Source organism: Epinephelus moara, chromosome 12 (assembly GCF_006386435.1).
Source record: "Epinephelus moara isolate mb chromosome 12, YSFRI_EMoa_1.0, whole genome shotgun sequence".
In the NCBI taxonomy this organism is placed as follows: domain Eukaryota; kingdom Metazoa; phylum Chordata; class Actinopteri; order Perciformes; family Serranidae; genus Epinephelus; species Epinephelus moara.
This window is the reverse complement of record NC_065517.1, coordinates 10082304-10100015: the sequence shown is the minus strand read 5'-3', so window position 1 is coordinate 10100015 and position 17712 is coordinate 10082304. Positions and strand designations below refer to the sequence as shown.

At 41.2% G+C, this 17712-nt stretch overlaps 2 protein-coding genes across 2 annotated transcripts in view; one reads left to right on the top strand and one right to left on the bottom strand.

Annotated features, from left to right (window-relative positions):
- Positions 1 to 1997: 1997 nt before the first annotated feature.
- hnrnpub (heterogeneous nuclear ribonucleoprotein Ub) lies at positions 1998 to 13558 on the bottom strand. Its single transcript, XM_050058713.1, has 14 exons — positions 12922 to 13558; positions 11355 to 11469; positions 9222 to 9301; positions 8977 to 9116; positions 8758 to 8857; positions 8072 to 8184; positions 7661 to 7924; positions 7415 to 7534; positions 7168 to 7296; positions 6894 to 7062; positions 6466 to 6747; positions 5882 to 6153; positions 5507 to 5656; positions 1998 to 4188 (listed from the first exon to the last, which is right to left on the bottom strand). Exons 1-14 carry the CDS (start codon positions 13391 to 13393, stop codon positions 4138 to 4140), a joined length of 2457 nt encoding a protein of 818 aa, XP_049914670.1. The 5' UTR covers positions 13394 to 13558; the 3' UTR covers positions 1998 to 4137.
- A 2585-nt stretch (positions 13559 to 16143) lies between these two features.
- kif26bb (kinesin family member 26Bb) overlaps positions 16144 to 17712 on the top strand; it is a 34752-nt gene continuing 33183 nt past the window's right edge. The window contains exons 1-2 of the mRNA XM_050058712.1: positions 16144 to 16397; positions 16610 to 16972. Of these exons, the coding sequence (XP_049914669.1) occupies positions 16338 to 16397; positions 16610 to 16972 (423 nt within the window). The 5' untranslated portion in view covers positions 16144 to 16337. The remainder of the gene's footprint in view (positions 16398 to 16609; positions 16973 to 17712) is intronic.

Sequence of the window (17712 nt, the reverse complement as noted above, 5' to 3'; positions counted from 1 at the left end):
TGCAGTGTGCTAGCATGCTAACATTTGCTAATTAGCACTTAAAACAAAGTACAGATGAGGATGATGGACTGTCATTAGTTTTGCAGGTAGTTTATCATAAATTAAATAGATTTTGGCTGTTATTACTGGCCACGACAGCAGGGCTAGAATTGTTTTCACCTTGTGTATGTGTGTGTGTGTGTGTCATGGCAAAATGTGGTGCTGGAGACACCTATTGTGGCACGAACTCCCACAGAAGCAGTACATTGTCAGGCTTTGTCACCACACTAGCGTCACAATTGTGCAAGATGCAGTCATAAGACTTTACAGGTGTGCTGTTGGGATCAAAATGAAGTTTGAGTTCAAAGATAGGTGTGGTCCGAATAAGGGGGCCGTAAGTAGGGGGGTAGGAAGTAGGAAAGGGGCCATAACTCCCAACATTTTACGCCCCTGACACACAAAACTTTACAGATATGTAGTTGAGATCAAAATGAAGGCTACGTTTGAAGATGAGTCTGAGTAAGGGCACTGGAAGTAGAGAGACAGAAGGTAGGGAAGGGGTCACGACCCTCCAACACTTTCAGACCCTGGCTAGCATTTGTCTTAAGTTGCAGATTGTTGTATTGCGGCTAAAGCGATTCCATCGTGAGATAATCTCTTGTTGAAATACCTTGACATCTAATGGATGGATTTCTGTGAAATTTGGTTCAGACATTCATGGTCCCCAGAGGATGAACTGTGATAACTTTTTTGTTTTACTTTATTAAACAATACGAATACAAATGACACAACTACACTATAACACATCATAAACCACTGACTTAGACATACAGCAGTAAAAGGAAGGAATGAAAAAAAAAAATCAAAGATACATAAACAACCAAATCAACAACAAAACAAACAACCAAAAACAACTAAACAATGATATCATGATCATCCTTCTTCTAAACTTGGCCTTATTCTATTCCATCTTTATTTCATAGTCATTCAATTTTCCCTGCCTTGTACAATAACACCTTCTGACATAAAGAAATGTTTTAAAAAGGAAAGAAAAAAGGGTCATGTCAATCGCTGTTTTCCTTTCGATTCAAAAACAAATCTTTTTCCTAATATTGTAATAGTATTTACAATGCTCAGACAACCATTTCTTACTTCGCTGAGCATTATTGTTTGAGGGCACATGGTTAAAAAAATCTAACTTGGTGCAATCTATCTTTTGATAGTCATCCAAAATGTTACCACATGACAACAGGACCAAAATAAATAAAACATATCTTCAGTTTCAGATTTACAGAAACAGCAGTTTCCATCCTTTTCTATACCCCAACCAAAAACCATTTATCTTGTCAGGAGTATTTTGTATAGAACTCTCTCCATGGCAATGGGATATCAAATATCCCCTCCCAGTACAACTGAAACTTTTCTGACTTGTCGTTTAAATCATATGCCCTCAAAGAAACGGTGATAACTTTAATCCCCTGACCTGATGATGGTGCGATTTCAAAGGTCAGGGGATTAAAGTTATAGCATTTCATCCTCTGGGGACCATGAATGTCTAAATCAAATTTCACAGCAATCCCCCAAGTGGTTGTGAAGATATTTCAAAACGACTGAAAAGAGGTTGAGGAAATGTCATGTCATCATGTCAATGTTATTAGACTTTGTCCTCTAGAGCAGGGGGCTACAAAGTTTCAGGCCAAGGACCCCTAAGCTCGAGGAGAGACAGAGCAGGGACTGTGACTTACATATAAAGTATAAAATTGAGTTGCACTTCAGATAATTACTGAATATTTTTGGGTCTTTCCTCGTTTTCATAAATAGGCTGATTTATCTTTGTTAATATGTTGTATGTGTATTTTCAGACATATTTTCATTTTTGGAAAACAACTTAAAAGTTAAATTATCCAACAACAATTTTACAGCCCCCCTGCAGTAGTTCTGAAGACCACATGGCGTTCACAGACCCCCTGTTGAAGACCCAGGCTCTAGAACATCTGTAACAAACCACAAAGTCACTGTTTACCAGCTTCTTTATGTTTAATAGAGTTGAGACAAATTAAAAAATAAAATACAGTCCCAAATTTCGAAACACAAATATCAAAAACTGTAAGATAGAAAAGACAACAAATCTCAAAAAAGTCTCAAAGCTTTTGCATTGTTGGTTTAATAATAAAAGACCTGATATACAACCTGCAACATAAAGCGATAAAAATATAGTGTCTGTCGTATTATAGGTTATACTGTAAACTCAAAGCTTGCATTCTGCTAGATTTATGTATCCGGTACAATAAAACAGGAGGGCACAAACTCTCCACACATTTAAATATAGTCGACAATTCATCACACAGCAGTACTCGGGCAAACTAACACTTTCTTAATCACAATACAGTTAATACTCCAAGTCAATTAATTAATTAATGAACATTCGTGCATGGTTGAAATAGTGGTAAAGTATTTACATGTTTATTAAATATCAACATGGGCAGGTAAAAAATAAAAACAATCAACACACACCACTGGGTTTTCATCTGATCTACTGTGATGGTCTGTTTTCCAGCTCTGACGTTGTTCTAGTGTTGAAACACAAGCAGGGCGTCCTCTGCCAGAATAATGTGGCACATTATGAGCTGTTGGGTGAGGAGCTGCCATTATTGCCGGGCCACACAGTCACCAACATGAACTCTGGGGTGCTTCTAAAACATGCCTTTACGTTGGAAACAAAAAAGGTTACCTTTGTTCTTTTCCCATCAGTCTAAAAAGGTCATCATGAACTGTTGGTGGTGTTAGTAGTGGGTGTGTTGTGACACTGTGTAGCCCTTTAGGTTTGCTGGTGAAAATGAGTAACCCTGCCTGCTTTCAATCACGTTTGTGCTGAACTAGCATCATCACAAATTTGTACAAAAATTGAAATAGTGGAGTTTATTTTAAAATCAGAAATATAAATGGAAAAAAAAAATCAACTGTTAATGTGGTTCTGGTTTGTAATTCATCGGACTTGTCAGTGCTAGCTGTTTTTCAGAAGTCTACTGCACTAGAGGAACAGTTGATAGAGACTCTAAAAACCACACTTCCTCCTGAGAATCAAGCGTAGTCAGTGCCCTAATTAAACTAAACGCACAAATTAAAAGACCTATATTTAAAAACAAACAAATGAATTAAAAAGGCAAAATGTACTAAAAATGGCTTACTTAGATCCTTAAAATGGCTTGGCCAAAATGTTTTCTCAAAGCAGTGTACATTAGAATAGCTGAAGGACGTATCAAAGACAGGACACTTGAAGGGAGTAGTTTGCTAATGAGGTGAAAACTGGGGCTTGTAGCAGGGCTGATGTCCTTACTGTTTGAAGTAGCAAACTCAGACATCGCCCATTCAAAGGTCTTTTACACACCTTTGAACTGAATCAAAAGTCATAAGCCAGGAAGAATGTAAAAAAGCCAACGAGTTGTTTATTGTAGGTCTATGGAGTTTAGGTTACAGGTTTGATACTGGGAACAAAAGACAAATCATCTGTTGCTTCGGTTTAACTGTTTGACAGCAGACTCTAATGACATGTACAGCCTAACAATATAATCAGCTACCATGCGTCTTGCTAATAAGCCAAGGTTCCGTTCAATCATTACCGTTTTTAACTTCTTAGACAAACTACGCAAAAAAAAGGAAAAGAAAAAAATATATATTTACAATTTTGTAATAAAAAAAGCAAAATAAAAATCACACCACAGATAAAATGCACAACCCTGGGGAAAAAAAAAAAAAAAAATCTTTCTCAACATCTGCCGGGCTGGCGCAATGTTTCTTGTTCCTGATATTACAAACATGAGATTTTTTTTAAAAGCACGTCATTTAAAAGTGGTGAAAAAATATATATAATGAAATATACAACAAAAGAAATTAACTGATGATCGAATGAGACCGAACCCACATTGTACATGTGTATATAGATATATAAAGCTTCAATTATACTCAGGTTGCCTGGTCTCCTCTCTGATGCGGAATGTTGTCGCTCCATATCGTGTTCGTCTTCGTTGTCAGTTGGTGGGTTTATATTATTAAAAGTGGGTTCTCGGAAAGAAAAGAAAAATCAAAAAAGCGGGGTGGAGGGATGTTCCGTGGCTAGCGGTGGGTCTCAGTGTCGGCCACCAGTCCGTTACAAGTGTCTTAGTAATATCCAGGCTGATACTCCTGACTCCACAGCTTCTGGTTCCAGAACTGCACAGGACACAAAAGGGACGCAGAGTTTCATTTAAGTTCAATAAAACACTGTTATAATAAAGTTAAACAAAGTATCACTGTACTTAAATAAATCAAAAGATGTAAGCCTAAAGTTAAACTGTTGCTGCTGTGCCTTTCATTTTGAGGATTTATTCACTGTGAGTGGGAAACAAACCCATAGCTCTCATTTATAAATAATATTTACAAGTTCAAACAAATTCTTTCAACAATGTGACTCAAAATAATGATAAAATAGATTTTATTGATGTAAGATAATATGCTGATGGTGACATTTTCCACCGGTCCACTGCGCTCTGAGTCTGGTGTCAGTGACACATGCGGCTCTGAGTCGTGCATCTGTCCGCTTGCGCTGCAGTGCATGCCGAGGGTTTAAATTTTTAGTGTTAAATCAAAAGTTAAACACTACTTATCAGCAACCAGAAGTGTTTTTTCGTTTGTGAATATTTTTATCTTAATTCTAGGGTTGCAAGAAACTACCTCTCCGCCATAGTTTTTAAGTTATTAACTTTTTTGGACTTTTTTTTTCGCTCAGCACATGCTACATGAAAGACGCTTTATTATTGTGATGGGATTTTCATGCCTACTGGGGCATCATGAGACAAGTTTTTCTGTCAAAATATTCATCTTATTGTATTCTACATAGTGGATAGTAATGTAATCCTTATTGTTCTTTAATAACCCACAGGGCTAATTCACTTCGCAGCTGGGCTCCAATTATGCACTAGTGGGGAAGATATTCAGCAGGACTAGTTTTATCACTATACTTGTGTAGAATTAGGGATTTAACCCATCTGTGCCCAAGACTATAATCAGTGTGATGAGGAAAATGCCAGAGCATGTGTTCTGATTTGGTATAAAGTCTTGAAATCTGGTACAAACACACTTATGGAGAGTACTAGAACAACTTTTAAATTTTTAGAGCGCTTGAATAATCAAACTTTTATCATTAGGCAAAGTCAGGATTTTGAAAAACATGTAAAGAACACTAGTGTATTTATTAGTCGTGCTTAAATAAAATTAAATACATAGTAAACAGTAGTCCCATGTGCCCAAAGACCAAATATAGTATGGTAAGAAAATGGCTGCACCTCAGAGACCCTTTTTCAAACCCTTTGAAAATTTCTTGAGATTTGTGCTCAGTCAAGACCAGAAAAACCTTCCAATGAAATTTTTAAAAAAATATTCAGTTGTGGGCATAAATGGGTTTAGATTAATCTGTATTGTCTACTGTGGTCTGTGGAAAGTCTAGTGTAATGTGCAAAAAAAAAAAACTTTCAACTGCAGAAATACTGACCCCTTGCTGCCAGCTCTGGTTGAAGGCTTGGGCCTTGTCCATGCCATTCCTGTTGCCATAGCTACCGCTGTTCCTGTTGTTACCAAAGTTGCCATTCTTGTTTCCATAGTTGCCGAAGTTGCCACGGCTACCACCGCCTCTCTGCTGGAACTGTAGAGACAAAAAGACAAGACGGTGATGGTCAGGCAACAGCCCACAAACGTGAATATGTATCAACAGATTAAATATGTTACTATGAAAATGAAGACTAGTAATCTTTAAGTATAGTGATCTCTGATGATAACACATTGGAGTGTTGTCAGTGCTGCAGACACTTTGTCTGAAAGCCTTCGCAAACTGGTTAACATGATGTACGAGTGTGATCATCAAACCCACCTGGTTGTGATGTCCCCTGGATCCACCACGATGCATGCTGGCTCCGCCTCCTCTGCTCATGTTTCCCCTGTTCATTGGGCCACCTCTGCTCATGGGTCCCCCTCTGGGTCCCATGTTACCCCTCATCGGTCCGCCCCTGGGGGATCCACCCAGGCTGGGAATGGGACCACCACCTCTGCTGAAGTTTCCACGGTTATGGAACCCTCCTCTGAAGGCTGGGGGAGGCAGGAAGCCACGAGGTGGACGGTTGAAGCCGCCACGAGGGCCAGGAGCTGCAAACGATCAGAGACAGAGCAAATTAGCATGAATGCATATTTTAAAGTTTTAAATATACGGCGTCCACACTTTTTAAAAATTATATTTTTTGGGCTTTTTGCCTTTAATCTACAGGACAGCATTAGCCTGAAAGGAGAGAAAGGGAGGGAAGGACATCATGCAAAGGGCCATGGGTCGGAATCCCCACCCGGCTGTTGTGGCAAGGACAAAATCTTTGTACATGGGGCACCTGCTCTACCAGGTGAGCTACAGGGTGCCGAGAGAAGAACATTTAAAAAAATAATAACATCCCCAAATGTCATTACTACCTCCTCTGAAGTTGCCTCTGTTCTGGAAGCCTCCGCGGCCGCCGCCTCTCTGTCCAGGTCCACCGCCACGGCCAAACTGGTTCTTGCCTCCCCTGCCGCCACCGCGCAGGCCACCGCCTCTTTTTGGTGTCGTGCTTCCCTGGTTGGGTTTCTTCTCAGCTGGCAGAGCTGTCTTGCTCTCTTCTTTGTACTGCTCCAGCAGCTTGCCGGCCTCCTCCTTCTGCAGCTCAGCATAGACGACTTCGCTGAAGCTCTCCCCCTCTTCAGGCAGAGAGTAGAAGCCTGGAAGCCGGGAAGGAAGACAAACCAGAACATGATCAGGGGTGCAAAAAGAGAACAGCTGAATCTGACAGAAAGTAAAATCTCAACTGGGTTTTTTTCTCTATTATTACTGCTATGTAGATTTTATGGCCAAGCATCTTTCTCACCTTTCATTTTGAGGACAGCGTGCTCAGGCACTTCTTTGCCATCACTCTCAACCTTCTTCTGAACTCTCTGCTTGTAGTCGTCGTCAGAGGGGCAGACCACCACGGCCTTGCGCTGGAAGCCAGCAAACAAGCACATCTTCCTCTTCTGGCCTGGGGCAGACAGGTTAGTCTGGGGGAGAGAGAGAGGCTCAATAAAACTGATCTATAATGTTTGATTCTACAATCATTATACTTTTGGCAAAGGCTATGATCAGACTCAGCACAAGCCACTTACATGATCCAGGATGTAGTTTCTCTTCTTGCGGGCAGCAATCTCAATAAACTTTCCCAGGAAAAGTGGTGCTCGCTGGGAAATGGCACTCAGTTTTGTAATGTCCTTTGACTGGCGTTTCAGGCTGTTGATCTGTATGAGATGATAGAATAAAATACAATTAAAACAAAAAAAAAAAGTGGGACTGAGACTGTAAGACCAACAGTGTGTCCAGGAGACCTGAAAATAACAGAGCTGTATCAGTACTGACCATCATCTTGTCCACAATGGTGTCACTGCCCAGGATGTAGTATTTCCCAGGGTTCTCCTGGACATGGTTCTTCACCCATGTAGTCTTCCCTGAGCCTGGCAGGCCGACCATCACGATGATCTACAGAATACCAAAGAAAGCATGAAATAAGATCAAAGTCCCCAGAAAACACCTCTTCTGAATAACACAGTTAAAGAAATTACTGCATGACTAATTAAAAGCATGACTAATCATTACAATGCTTACCTCGCAGTCAGCCTTGGTCTGTGGCCCCTTGAGCCCCCGGACTCGGTCATCCACGGGGATCTGCTGCAGGAAGGTGTAGCCCTGGGGCTGAGGGAAGTAAGGAGTCTCCATCTGGCCAAAGTTGAACTCCACAGCACAATTGTGGCAGATGACATGGGGGAAAAGGGCCTGGCCATTCAGAGAGTCCTTGGTGATCTGGAAAGCGACAGCCGGCTCGCCACCATTCTTGGAGAAGGACATCACCACCTCCTCCCCCTCAAAGTCCTGAGCAAAGAAAACAAGGTGCAAAAATTGCTTGTGATAAAGGCATCACTACATGCATCTTTGACTCATTTTAATTCTGCTCTTACTTCGGCTTGGTTTTTCACACACTGCCAAATTGATAAAATATAAGTAGCATTGATGTCTTACAATAAGGCAGCAGATGACATCATTCTCCTCGTAGGTTTCTCCAAAGTCCTCCGTCACACAGTTGGTGGTCTTCTTGCCTTTCCCAGAGTATGCATAAGAATGTTCCTCCTCACCTAAACATTCATGAGAGAAAACATAAATTGAAAGAAAAAAAAAAAAACATTTTGCGACAGCCAGCACATGGAATGACATTTGAGTGCGCACACACACACACACACACACACACACACACACACACACACACAATAATGGTGTATGAATCATCTCTGTTGGCAACAGGCCAGCCACCATTACTATGCTGCAACCAGAGCTGGAGCCATTTTACATTAATGTGTCATGCTGCTTAGGAACCACTAGAGGGACCTCTCAGGACAGACTGCCTTGTCATGGAGGATTACAGTATCTTCTCATTTGGAAGACCTTCATGCCAAAACATGCATCCAGTCCAGTTTGTTTCATCAGAGTTTTAAGACCATCCGTTAGATCCATCCAAGATTCTGCACAGCACCCCCCTGCACTATGTCATCATGTTTAAATCATTCTTCTGAAGTTTGCTGAACACCACATGTGACATGGTCAAGGAGAAATTATTCTGGCACTGAGCTGAACAAATGCCTGAATGATACAGCTAACAGTGTAATATACAGAGGACTGGAAAGCCAAGGTATAAATGAAGACACACTAACCAAGGAGGAGGGTGCCAGTGGACAGGGACCAGCCGACCTGCACGTCATGAATCTCCATGTTCTTGCCTGAAATGTGCTTCACAGGAATTTTCTCTGCAATCTGGTGATGTCAAGCAAAACGCATTAACTAGTGTTTCCGTGTCCAATGTGCATGTTAAGGTTTCCATTTTACAGTTTAACATATTTTAAAGTTTTACATAAGCCTATAAACATTCTTACCTTCATCTCAAAGCAGGTTTTGCCCTTGTTCACACCGTACGTGCCCCTGCCTCCGGACCAGAGGTAAGCAAAACTCTCCATTGTGAGAGATGAGGCGCTGTAACGGTCTCGTGACACCTTGAAGTGCAGGTCGCAGTTGTCTAGAGCACAACAAAAAACACACTTAACATCTGGGATCGATGTAAATGGCAATTACAGTTTTGGATATTGGAATACAATGTGTCTGTCACATTAACACTACTTACAAGTATCAAGGCAGACTTTTGTGTCATCAAACTCCTCATCTTCTTCCTCCAGAGGTGGCACGGGAGACTTAAATGAGGCCCTGAAAAGAGATGCCAACCAGTCAATTAGAGGATTTACATGTCACTGCAACTGCATGGAACATATAGGTGCCTTTGGGTACCACTTGCTGAAAAATATTTGGGGAGAAAAGTGGATAGACAGACTGGGGGGGGGGGGGACGATACAAAATAGAAAACAGTAAATTGAAAAAGTGATCCTCCAAAGTTTTTGGATTGTCAGCTGTAGTGTGGGCCTTGGCAGACAACACTTACCTTGCAGTATCCAGCGAAATCTAAAATGTGAGAGATACACACAAAGAAAGCACCTCTGCTAGCCCTAGCATACAAGGCTATCCAATGGTGACAGTGATAGAGGACCTTGCCCCTTTCAGATCAGAGTGTTTATGATCTCCAGGATTGCTGTGGGGTCAGTCAGTGATAGTGGGTGCAGTTATATTTAACTTCCCATATGTGGAATTAAAAAAGGTGATGACCAACTCATAGTGTTCTATGAAACTATGCAGTACAAGTTGTCACCATGCTTGGCTGCTTGATGTGAGTCACAGTATCCTGAGAGCTACAGCAACTTACCAACTCTGTAGCTTGAGATGAGGTACCCAAATCTCTTAAGTGAGGTTAAGAAACTACTCAAAATGTAACAATGATCAAATGGAGATGGGTAATTAATTAGTAGGAAGAAACAGATGTGGGGTCATCGTCCGCAGCAGAGACATCTGTCATGTATTTGTTCTTAAACAGCCTTGAATGCTGGGCTGTAGGGGCATTTATAGGGGCCTGAGAGAACATACAGTGTGAGTTGGAGCATATGGTCAGTATAGTCCAACAGTGGGTCAAAGACTGGCTGCTGCTTTATAGGCCTATGGCTGCCCAGGGGCCATTGACTTCACATAGGGTAAATAAGAGCTCTAAAAGTTGTTGGGAGGGAAATACGGACATGGGAAACAACAGAAAAGTTGGACTTTCAATTGGAATCATATAGACACTTGCAAAAAAATATCTGGCTGGTGGGGGAGAAAAAAAAAGCACCTAAAGAGGCCAATAATTTTGATACTAAAGTCCCAAACGTTTCCCNTTGGACTTTCAATTGGAATCATATAGACACTTGCAAAAAAATATCTGGCTGGTGGGGGAGAAAAAAAAGCACCTAAAGAGGCCAATAATTTTGATACTTAAGTCCCAAACGTTTCCCAAATTAAAAAAAAAAAAAAAAAAAGGTCCTCAAAAATTGATTCCGTTTTCTCCTCGTTGATCCTTAAGTGTGTCAACAGCGCAATGAAAACAAAACACTGACCAAGAAGTAGTTACATGTATGCACACACATACGCTCACAAACACCCATGCACACCATGCATGATGTCACCTGCGCGGGGGTATAAAAGCATCAGACACACACATCCACACTCACACTATGATAACATACATACAACATATGATACATGAGACAGAAATAGCATATTGACGTCATACAACCAGTGAAATATAAAAACAAAACGAAAAAAAAAAAAAGAGAGACCATTGCGAGGCAAAACGATGGACGGTCAATAGCGAGCTCCTCCGTGGACGTTCCAAACACATTGGGGAATTTGTCTATATTCTTGTGTGCTACTCTGCAGCAGTGGACCCCTCCTCCCACGCCTCTCAGCTATTCCTCCCCACCCTCCCGCCATTCAAAAGTACACATCTGCTACTTTCCTCTGGGTTCTTTTTGAGCAGCCTCGGATCACCTTGAGGACACAATGGGCTTTCCAAAACAATAAGTGGCATGAGGAACAGATGTGAAAATTCATAGAGACTTGATAGTTGCACTTCTGCTACAGAATGCAGTCCATTAAAAAGACACAAATGTGAGTGGGCACTGTAAAAGGTAAATGGTAAGGCTCTTAAAGTAGTCAGGGATGACCCTCAAAAACATGTGTGAAAGTAAGGTTAATAATAAATAGTATAATACTTGAAAATGAGGGTTTTCCTCATGCTAGTTATGTGCATTGGCACTTAAAGCCAATACAGTTCAACAAAGCTATGGATGGCGCTTCAGGGATGCTGAAGGCCATTTTTGCTCTGTCCCATCCTTACCAGCTGTATTTGTTCTCTTCAATAAATTCAAAGTAGCCCCTTCCATGTTCCTCCCGGCGTCTCTTAACACCCTTCTTATTCTTCTGATCAGCATTCGTGTCTTTGTCCGCATCCCCTTTGAAAATAGAACAAAGATATAGAATGAGGTGCTCCTTTTTGTGAGAGAGAGGTCGGACTGGCAGTGGGGTGCTGGCCCACAAAGCCCGTTCATTAGTTACATTGTGTCGACCATAATCATCAGTATTAAAGTAACTAAGAGGTAACACCTCATGATTACACTTTAAAAAAAAAACACAATCATACTCCATAAATTGTAACAGCTCTAATGACCAGAGAGTAATTACAATGTAGGCTGGTCCATATACACATTGTGAACAGTGTTTGCTGGGGCTGGAAAAGCAAGTCTCTGCAAAATAAAGGGATATTTACCCTACAATAAAGGGCTTAGAATATATAGATTCAGATGCAATCCTAATTCATCAAGAGGACAAGTCTACTGTTGCCTGGGACATATGCATCATGCAAGGAGGGTGATACCTACCTAGACCTGACTTCTCCCTGAAGACCCCCCTCCCCCGTATCTGACCCTAAATAACCCACATGGCTAATCACGATATACCGACATTTTCTATGTTCATCCAACAAGATGACACTTTCTGTTCAATCAAGGACAATCTAACCACGTGCTACACAAGCTCTCGGCGTCTCTCCCGTCTTCCGCACAGGTTTGGGTCAGCAAGTTCAGATGTTCCCAGCCATCAAATGTACTTAGACTGAAACACAGTAGGCCAAAATCCACCCATGTTTACGTTGTAGTCATAACGAATTCGTAATTTGAACTCACTTTTGACCATATTTGTAGCTGCCCAATTCTGAGAGTAATTAACCGCATAAAGTGGAAGCTGTGGCAGGGTAGCATGCAGTCACTGCAGAAGTGAAACCCTTTTTAACAGACTGCTTCACCGTAGCGCCATTTTCTATGTAGGTTACAAGATAGCGCCAGGAGTTTCTTTGTGCACCTCCACCCTACAACCCCAGTCATAGCCAACCTTAAGCGTGGGAACCACCGAACTAGCTAACACGCTGACCCGCTAGTTAGCATTGCACCACAGACACAAAGAAAATGACGTTAGCTAGCAAGCTAACACGCTAACCAAGCGAAACGAAACGCCAGGCTAAGCTAGGTTAAATAACTCATTTCTCACTGAATTCACTTATTAATGATCGCTTATGATAGCCAACCACTAAATTACAGTGCTAAAGTTAACATTTGTGCACTGGACTATCGAGTATTAACGTTAGCTAACGTTAACCAAGGTGGTGACCGATGCTAACGTCAAATTAGCACGACCGGCTAACTGTTTCAGTTAGTGGCTAACGCTTGCTAGTTTAGTGAGGTCACGCTATCTAGCTCAACATGGACGCCCTGTCGTGTGGTAACGCATTCAAATTTAGTCATTCCCAGCCGGCTCCCTCCCGCGGTGGCGTTAACGCTATAGCAAACTCCGACACCCAGCCACAGTCCATACAGCCAGTCACATTTTGAGAACTAGTCCAGCCGACTCACCCTCTGCAGCCTGGTCCGCGGGCTCACCATCCTCCGTGTCTATTTTTTCCATGTCGTCGACATCTCCCTTGAGCATGGGATCCATCTCGTCGTCCTCGTCTCCATCCTCTTCCCCCTCACCCATCTCTTCGTCCTCGGCAACGCCATCACCGTCGCCCCCATTTTCCGGCTCGTCTCTCTCTTCCTCCTCCTCTTCCTCTTCCTCATCCTCGTTGGCCTCCATGCTTTCTTCTATCGGGCCCTCGCCCTCTTCTTCCTCCCCCATGCCCTCCTGGTCGGCGGCCTGGCCGACACCCTCGTCCGCCGAGGAGTCCTGGTTCAGCGTAGAGTCTCCGGCAAGGGCCTCCTCGTCCAGCGCGGCCTGCAGGCGGTCCATCAGATCGGCCTTCAGCCCCTTGTCCGACAGATTACGCTTTTTCAGCTCGTCCTTCAGCTCGTTAACTTTCAGCTTTTTGACGTTGATTGAGCTCATTGTGAAGGTTTAACGGCTAAATGTATTAAATAAAACTCACAAACACGACGATAAATAAATAACAGGACGCTCTTTGTCGACGGATGTAGCTCAATACTGCGCCAAATGGCACCCGCGCTGTCCGACCAAGCGTTCACCGGCAAAAGAGCTGTGCAGAGCTTGGGGTGTGGGGGAGGAAGATGACGTCCCTTACCGTAATTACCCACAGAGCAGCGCGGCTTGGTTATATAGCCCGACCATCTGTCGCTGGCGTTACAACAAAACCAATCCCATAGAAAGCGTTGACGTGGAAAAAAGTGGGGCAAAATGTGAAGGAAAAAAGTGACTGCACGACAACACTAATAACACCCAGAATATTACTCAGCTCATTACATAATTCATGCTTAGAAAAAGGAAAAAACAACAACTGCATTTTAGACAAATAACAGGAGTTTAAAATAGGCCAGCATCTAGTGTATAATAGTGTAACTATAACTAACCATAATTAATGTTGGAATAATGGTTTATATAGCTACAAAGTAGGATATGATACGTATGTTGCAAACATTTTTTTCTAAGAAAATTTAGAAATATGAATGAATATGAAGAAATGTGTCATGGAATGTTACAACATAGGCCTATGTTCAAAGCTCCTGTTAGGATTTAGGATAAACTAAGACAATCAAGTAAAGAAGATTCACTTTACAAGACTGTTATAGGCTTTTTGGTATACATTTTATTTTATTCTATTTCATCTGATTATGTGGTTTTATTTTTAGCTGCTCATACCGATAACGGAACAGTTGACTGTATAGCTTCTTAATACGATAAAAAAAAATCTAAACCTACTAATGCTGCCATTTTCAGAAAAAATGGGAAAATAGTTGTGTAATGTCAAGTCTGATGATGTCATCAGATGTAGAAATGTAGAGTCCTGCATTTTTAGAGCTCAACCCATACCAGTGATTAAAAGTCAGGATATCTTGACCTCTGCTGCATCAGTTTTGACCATTGTATTTTTAATCTGTCTCTTGTGAACTGCCCAGCTCTATGGGATTGCAGTACTAAATTGTTGAAATAAACCTTTAATTTTTTAAAACTGTGTCTTAACTCTGTGTCTGACATTGTTCTGCATAGTTCAAATTGTTTTAAAATGTTCAACACTGGTTAGGTGTTAAATGAATCCCTCTCAAAATATCTAGTTGGCTAAATTTATCAGACACATAAAAAGGGAACTCAAATCCCTAGGTTTGCAACAGTATGAGATTTTCACGTTTTATATATTTATATATATATATATATATACACATAATATTGCTGTTTCAAGGTATTACAAGATTTATATTATTATCAGTCTACCCTTAAAGAATGGAAACAGAAGGGTTATTTTGATTGGACAACATTTTATTACTATAACTGAAACTTGAAACCATTTTTTAATGGAAGTAAAAAGTCTCCCCTTAGAAAATAACTAAAATAAGGGGAGATTCTCCGTCCAGTTGCATTTTTTTTTTCAATATTGCAAAGCAAATGTACATGGTATGATAACCATCAACTTTTATATCACGGTACCTTGAAACCTGTATATTGCTGCAACCCTGACTGGAATGGAAGTACGAGTTTACCAGTAACACACTATGTTATAAGCAATGTGGGACAGTGTCAAAATTACGTTAAAAAAAAGAAAAAACAAAAAAGAATCAGATCAATATGAACATGATTTGATAAAATTCTGATTTACATCCAATAACAAAAACACATCAATTACAAACTATCCATAATTTCAGAAGTCTATGTCATTTTACTTTCCATCCCTTTCACTGTGGCTGTTGAATATGATGTGTCACGCCCCCAGAAGTGATGTAATAGCCACACAATCAATCCATTCAATCAATCACATACTTGCTTATGATGAGCTCAGTATGGATTTTTTTTTTTTTTTTTTTTGTAAGGATAAAAAATGAATAGGTTTAACTGTCCCACTTTACCCATTGCCCCACTTTACTAGTATTGCTAGTTACACTTCTAATTTATCTTTGTACTTGGCTAAAATCTCTTCAAAGGTAACCTCTGTGCTACCAAAAAATAACATCTCAGGATGGACAGAATTCAAAGACCTGAAATTATTCAAGGGTGTAACTTTGGTTTTGAGAAACGTGGGGGACACAATTAAGCAGACGGGGGTGGGAGTGGTCCTTCCCCAGAAAAAAAAAAGTGTGCATTTAGGCCTACATGTAGGGCTGGTTATCAAAATGAAATTCGAGAAATAATTACATCTGCCAGAATAGTAGCCTATGCTTAATATACTACTCCTCTGTGGCTTTTTGTGTTTGTTCTTTTGGAGTAGGATGTATGAGAGCAAAATCAGCAGCTCACATTCTCAGCAGGATGTGACAACTGGCCAAACTGTGGCATATTTTTTGTGGTTAAAAACAATAATAACAATTAGATTTTTTAGGGGGGCACAAGGGGATTTTAAAAAGGCAGTGGGGTCTCCTCATGTGGAAATTACACCTCAGGATAAATGAATGTCTTAGTATAAAATGTACCTTTGGTGATTTATGTGTTTCCATGTCCATGCAGACACCTTTATCTTCTGTTGCAAGAAGGCACATATTGGCCCACATACAGTATGAGGAACTGTTGGATTTCTTAGGAATTATATTTGCAACAGCACTGTTCCCTTGGCCTGTTTTTGCTCCTTACTGCCTCCCAGAGGAGGTTATAATAAACAGCCGAGCGGCTTCATGAAGTGCTCTTCAGTGCGCTCACTCCCTCTCCACTGTGCTACTGTCATCACTCCACCTCTGAGACAGTGTCTCCAGCCTCTTACTTTGTCAGATATTTCATTTCAGCCTACCATGAGTGAAATATTTGGGCTTTTTGTCCTCGGAGCTTTGGCAAAATTAAATAAAAGTGCGCCCTGCCTTTGTTCGGATATCTTTTTAAATATTAACAAGTTGTCATGTCATCTCTGACTGGAAGAGGAGAGAGATTTCCTGCCTCTGTGAGGGGACCACTCTGGGTAAGTCAGATTTATTCACTCTGAACAGAAGGTGTTACCATTTGTTAAAAAAAAAAAAAAAATGCACGGTCTATAGAGTTTCATATAAGAATAATATTGTTGCACTGTAAGGAAAACATTTGGGTGTGGTTACAGTTGTCCACGTCGATTGACATGTAATTTCCCGCTGCCAAAGCCCACATACATCCTTCTTATAATGATTTCTTTCTCAGAGCTCACAAGTGCAGCATCACCCTGAGCCCCTCGGCTTTTCTGCAAGTATTAACGGGAAGGACTGCAAGGAGCGCCCCACTCCTGAGGGTGCCGGAGGGTCCAGAGGCGACCCACATCGGAATATGTGCCAGAGAGCAGACGCTGTCCCGTCGTACAAGTCCCTCCCTGGATCCGTCGGAGACCGTATCAGGAGTACTTTGTCCTTTGGCAGTGGGACAATATGTAGAGGCACCATGTACGCCAACAGCGGCTTCGGGAGGTCCGACAGGAAAGTTGCGTGTTGCGAGAAGTGCTCAGCGACCCTTGTTGCTCTGAAGAAACAGGCTCTGACCCTGGCTGTGCACCATCACTTCTCCTGCAAGGTCAGTGAGCATGAGGCTCTGATGGAGCTGGTCAGGGATGTGGTGGAGCATAAATGCACTTATCATCAGTCTGCATAATTTTAGGTTATAGAAGCCTTAAATGGGATTTTTTTTTAATACAAAAAAACTCAAAAATTTGATGGTGCACAGCAAGTACATGCTTATTATTATTATTATTATTATTATTATTGTTATTATCTTTTCTCCTATTTCTTGTTTTGTGTACTTTGCCCTATAGATGGCTCTTTTGCCTTTTCATTTTCTCTTACTCTAATGCTCTTCACGCACACTCCACTATTTCCCCTTATGTTCAATTTTATCGAATGTCAAAATCAATAAAATAAAAAAAAAAATTAAAAAAAAGAATTTATTTGGGGCTGGGGTGGGGGTATTTGAGTGGGGCCCCTCTGGGTGGCGCCCTTGGCATCTGCCTCTATTGCCTGTAAGCTCCACCACTGGTTTGAACACCTTAAATGTGATTATGTGCTGGTTTGCGTAGTCTTCTATCATCTAAATTGTTCATCTTCAGGGTGTGGAGTGTTGGTTAGACAAAACAAGCATTAAAAATATGTCAGCGTGGGCTCTGGGAAATATAATGGGCGTTTCTTTATATTGTTAACCAATTACTTGAGAAAAAAAAATCAGTAATGGAAATAATAAGCAGTTTAGCTCTATTATAATCACACACCCAAGTAGACTTTGTTAATAAAGCTGCCACTTTTAACACAGTTTCTCCAGTG

Excerpts from the sequence above, each read along its gene's own strand:
- hnrnpub (XM_050058713.1), bottom strand. The coding sequence starts at position 13,393 with ATGAGCTCAATCAACGTCAAAAAGCTGAAAGTTAACGAGCTGAAGGAC. Across the intron at positions 7,535-7,660 it reads AGACCAAGGCTGACTGCGAG|ATCATCGTGATGGTCGGCCT; the intron begins GTAAGCATTGTA and ends GGTATTCTGTAG. Across the intron at positions 6,748-6,893 it reads CGCTGTCCTCAAAATGAAAG|GCTTCTACTCTCTGCCTGAA; the intron begins GTGAGAAAGATG and ends CCCGGCTTCCAG.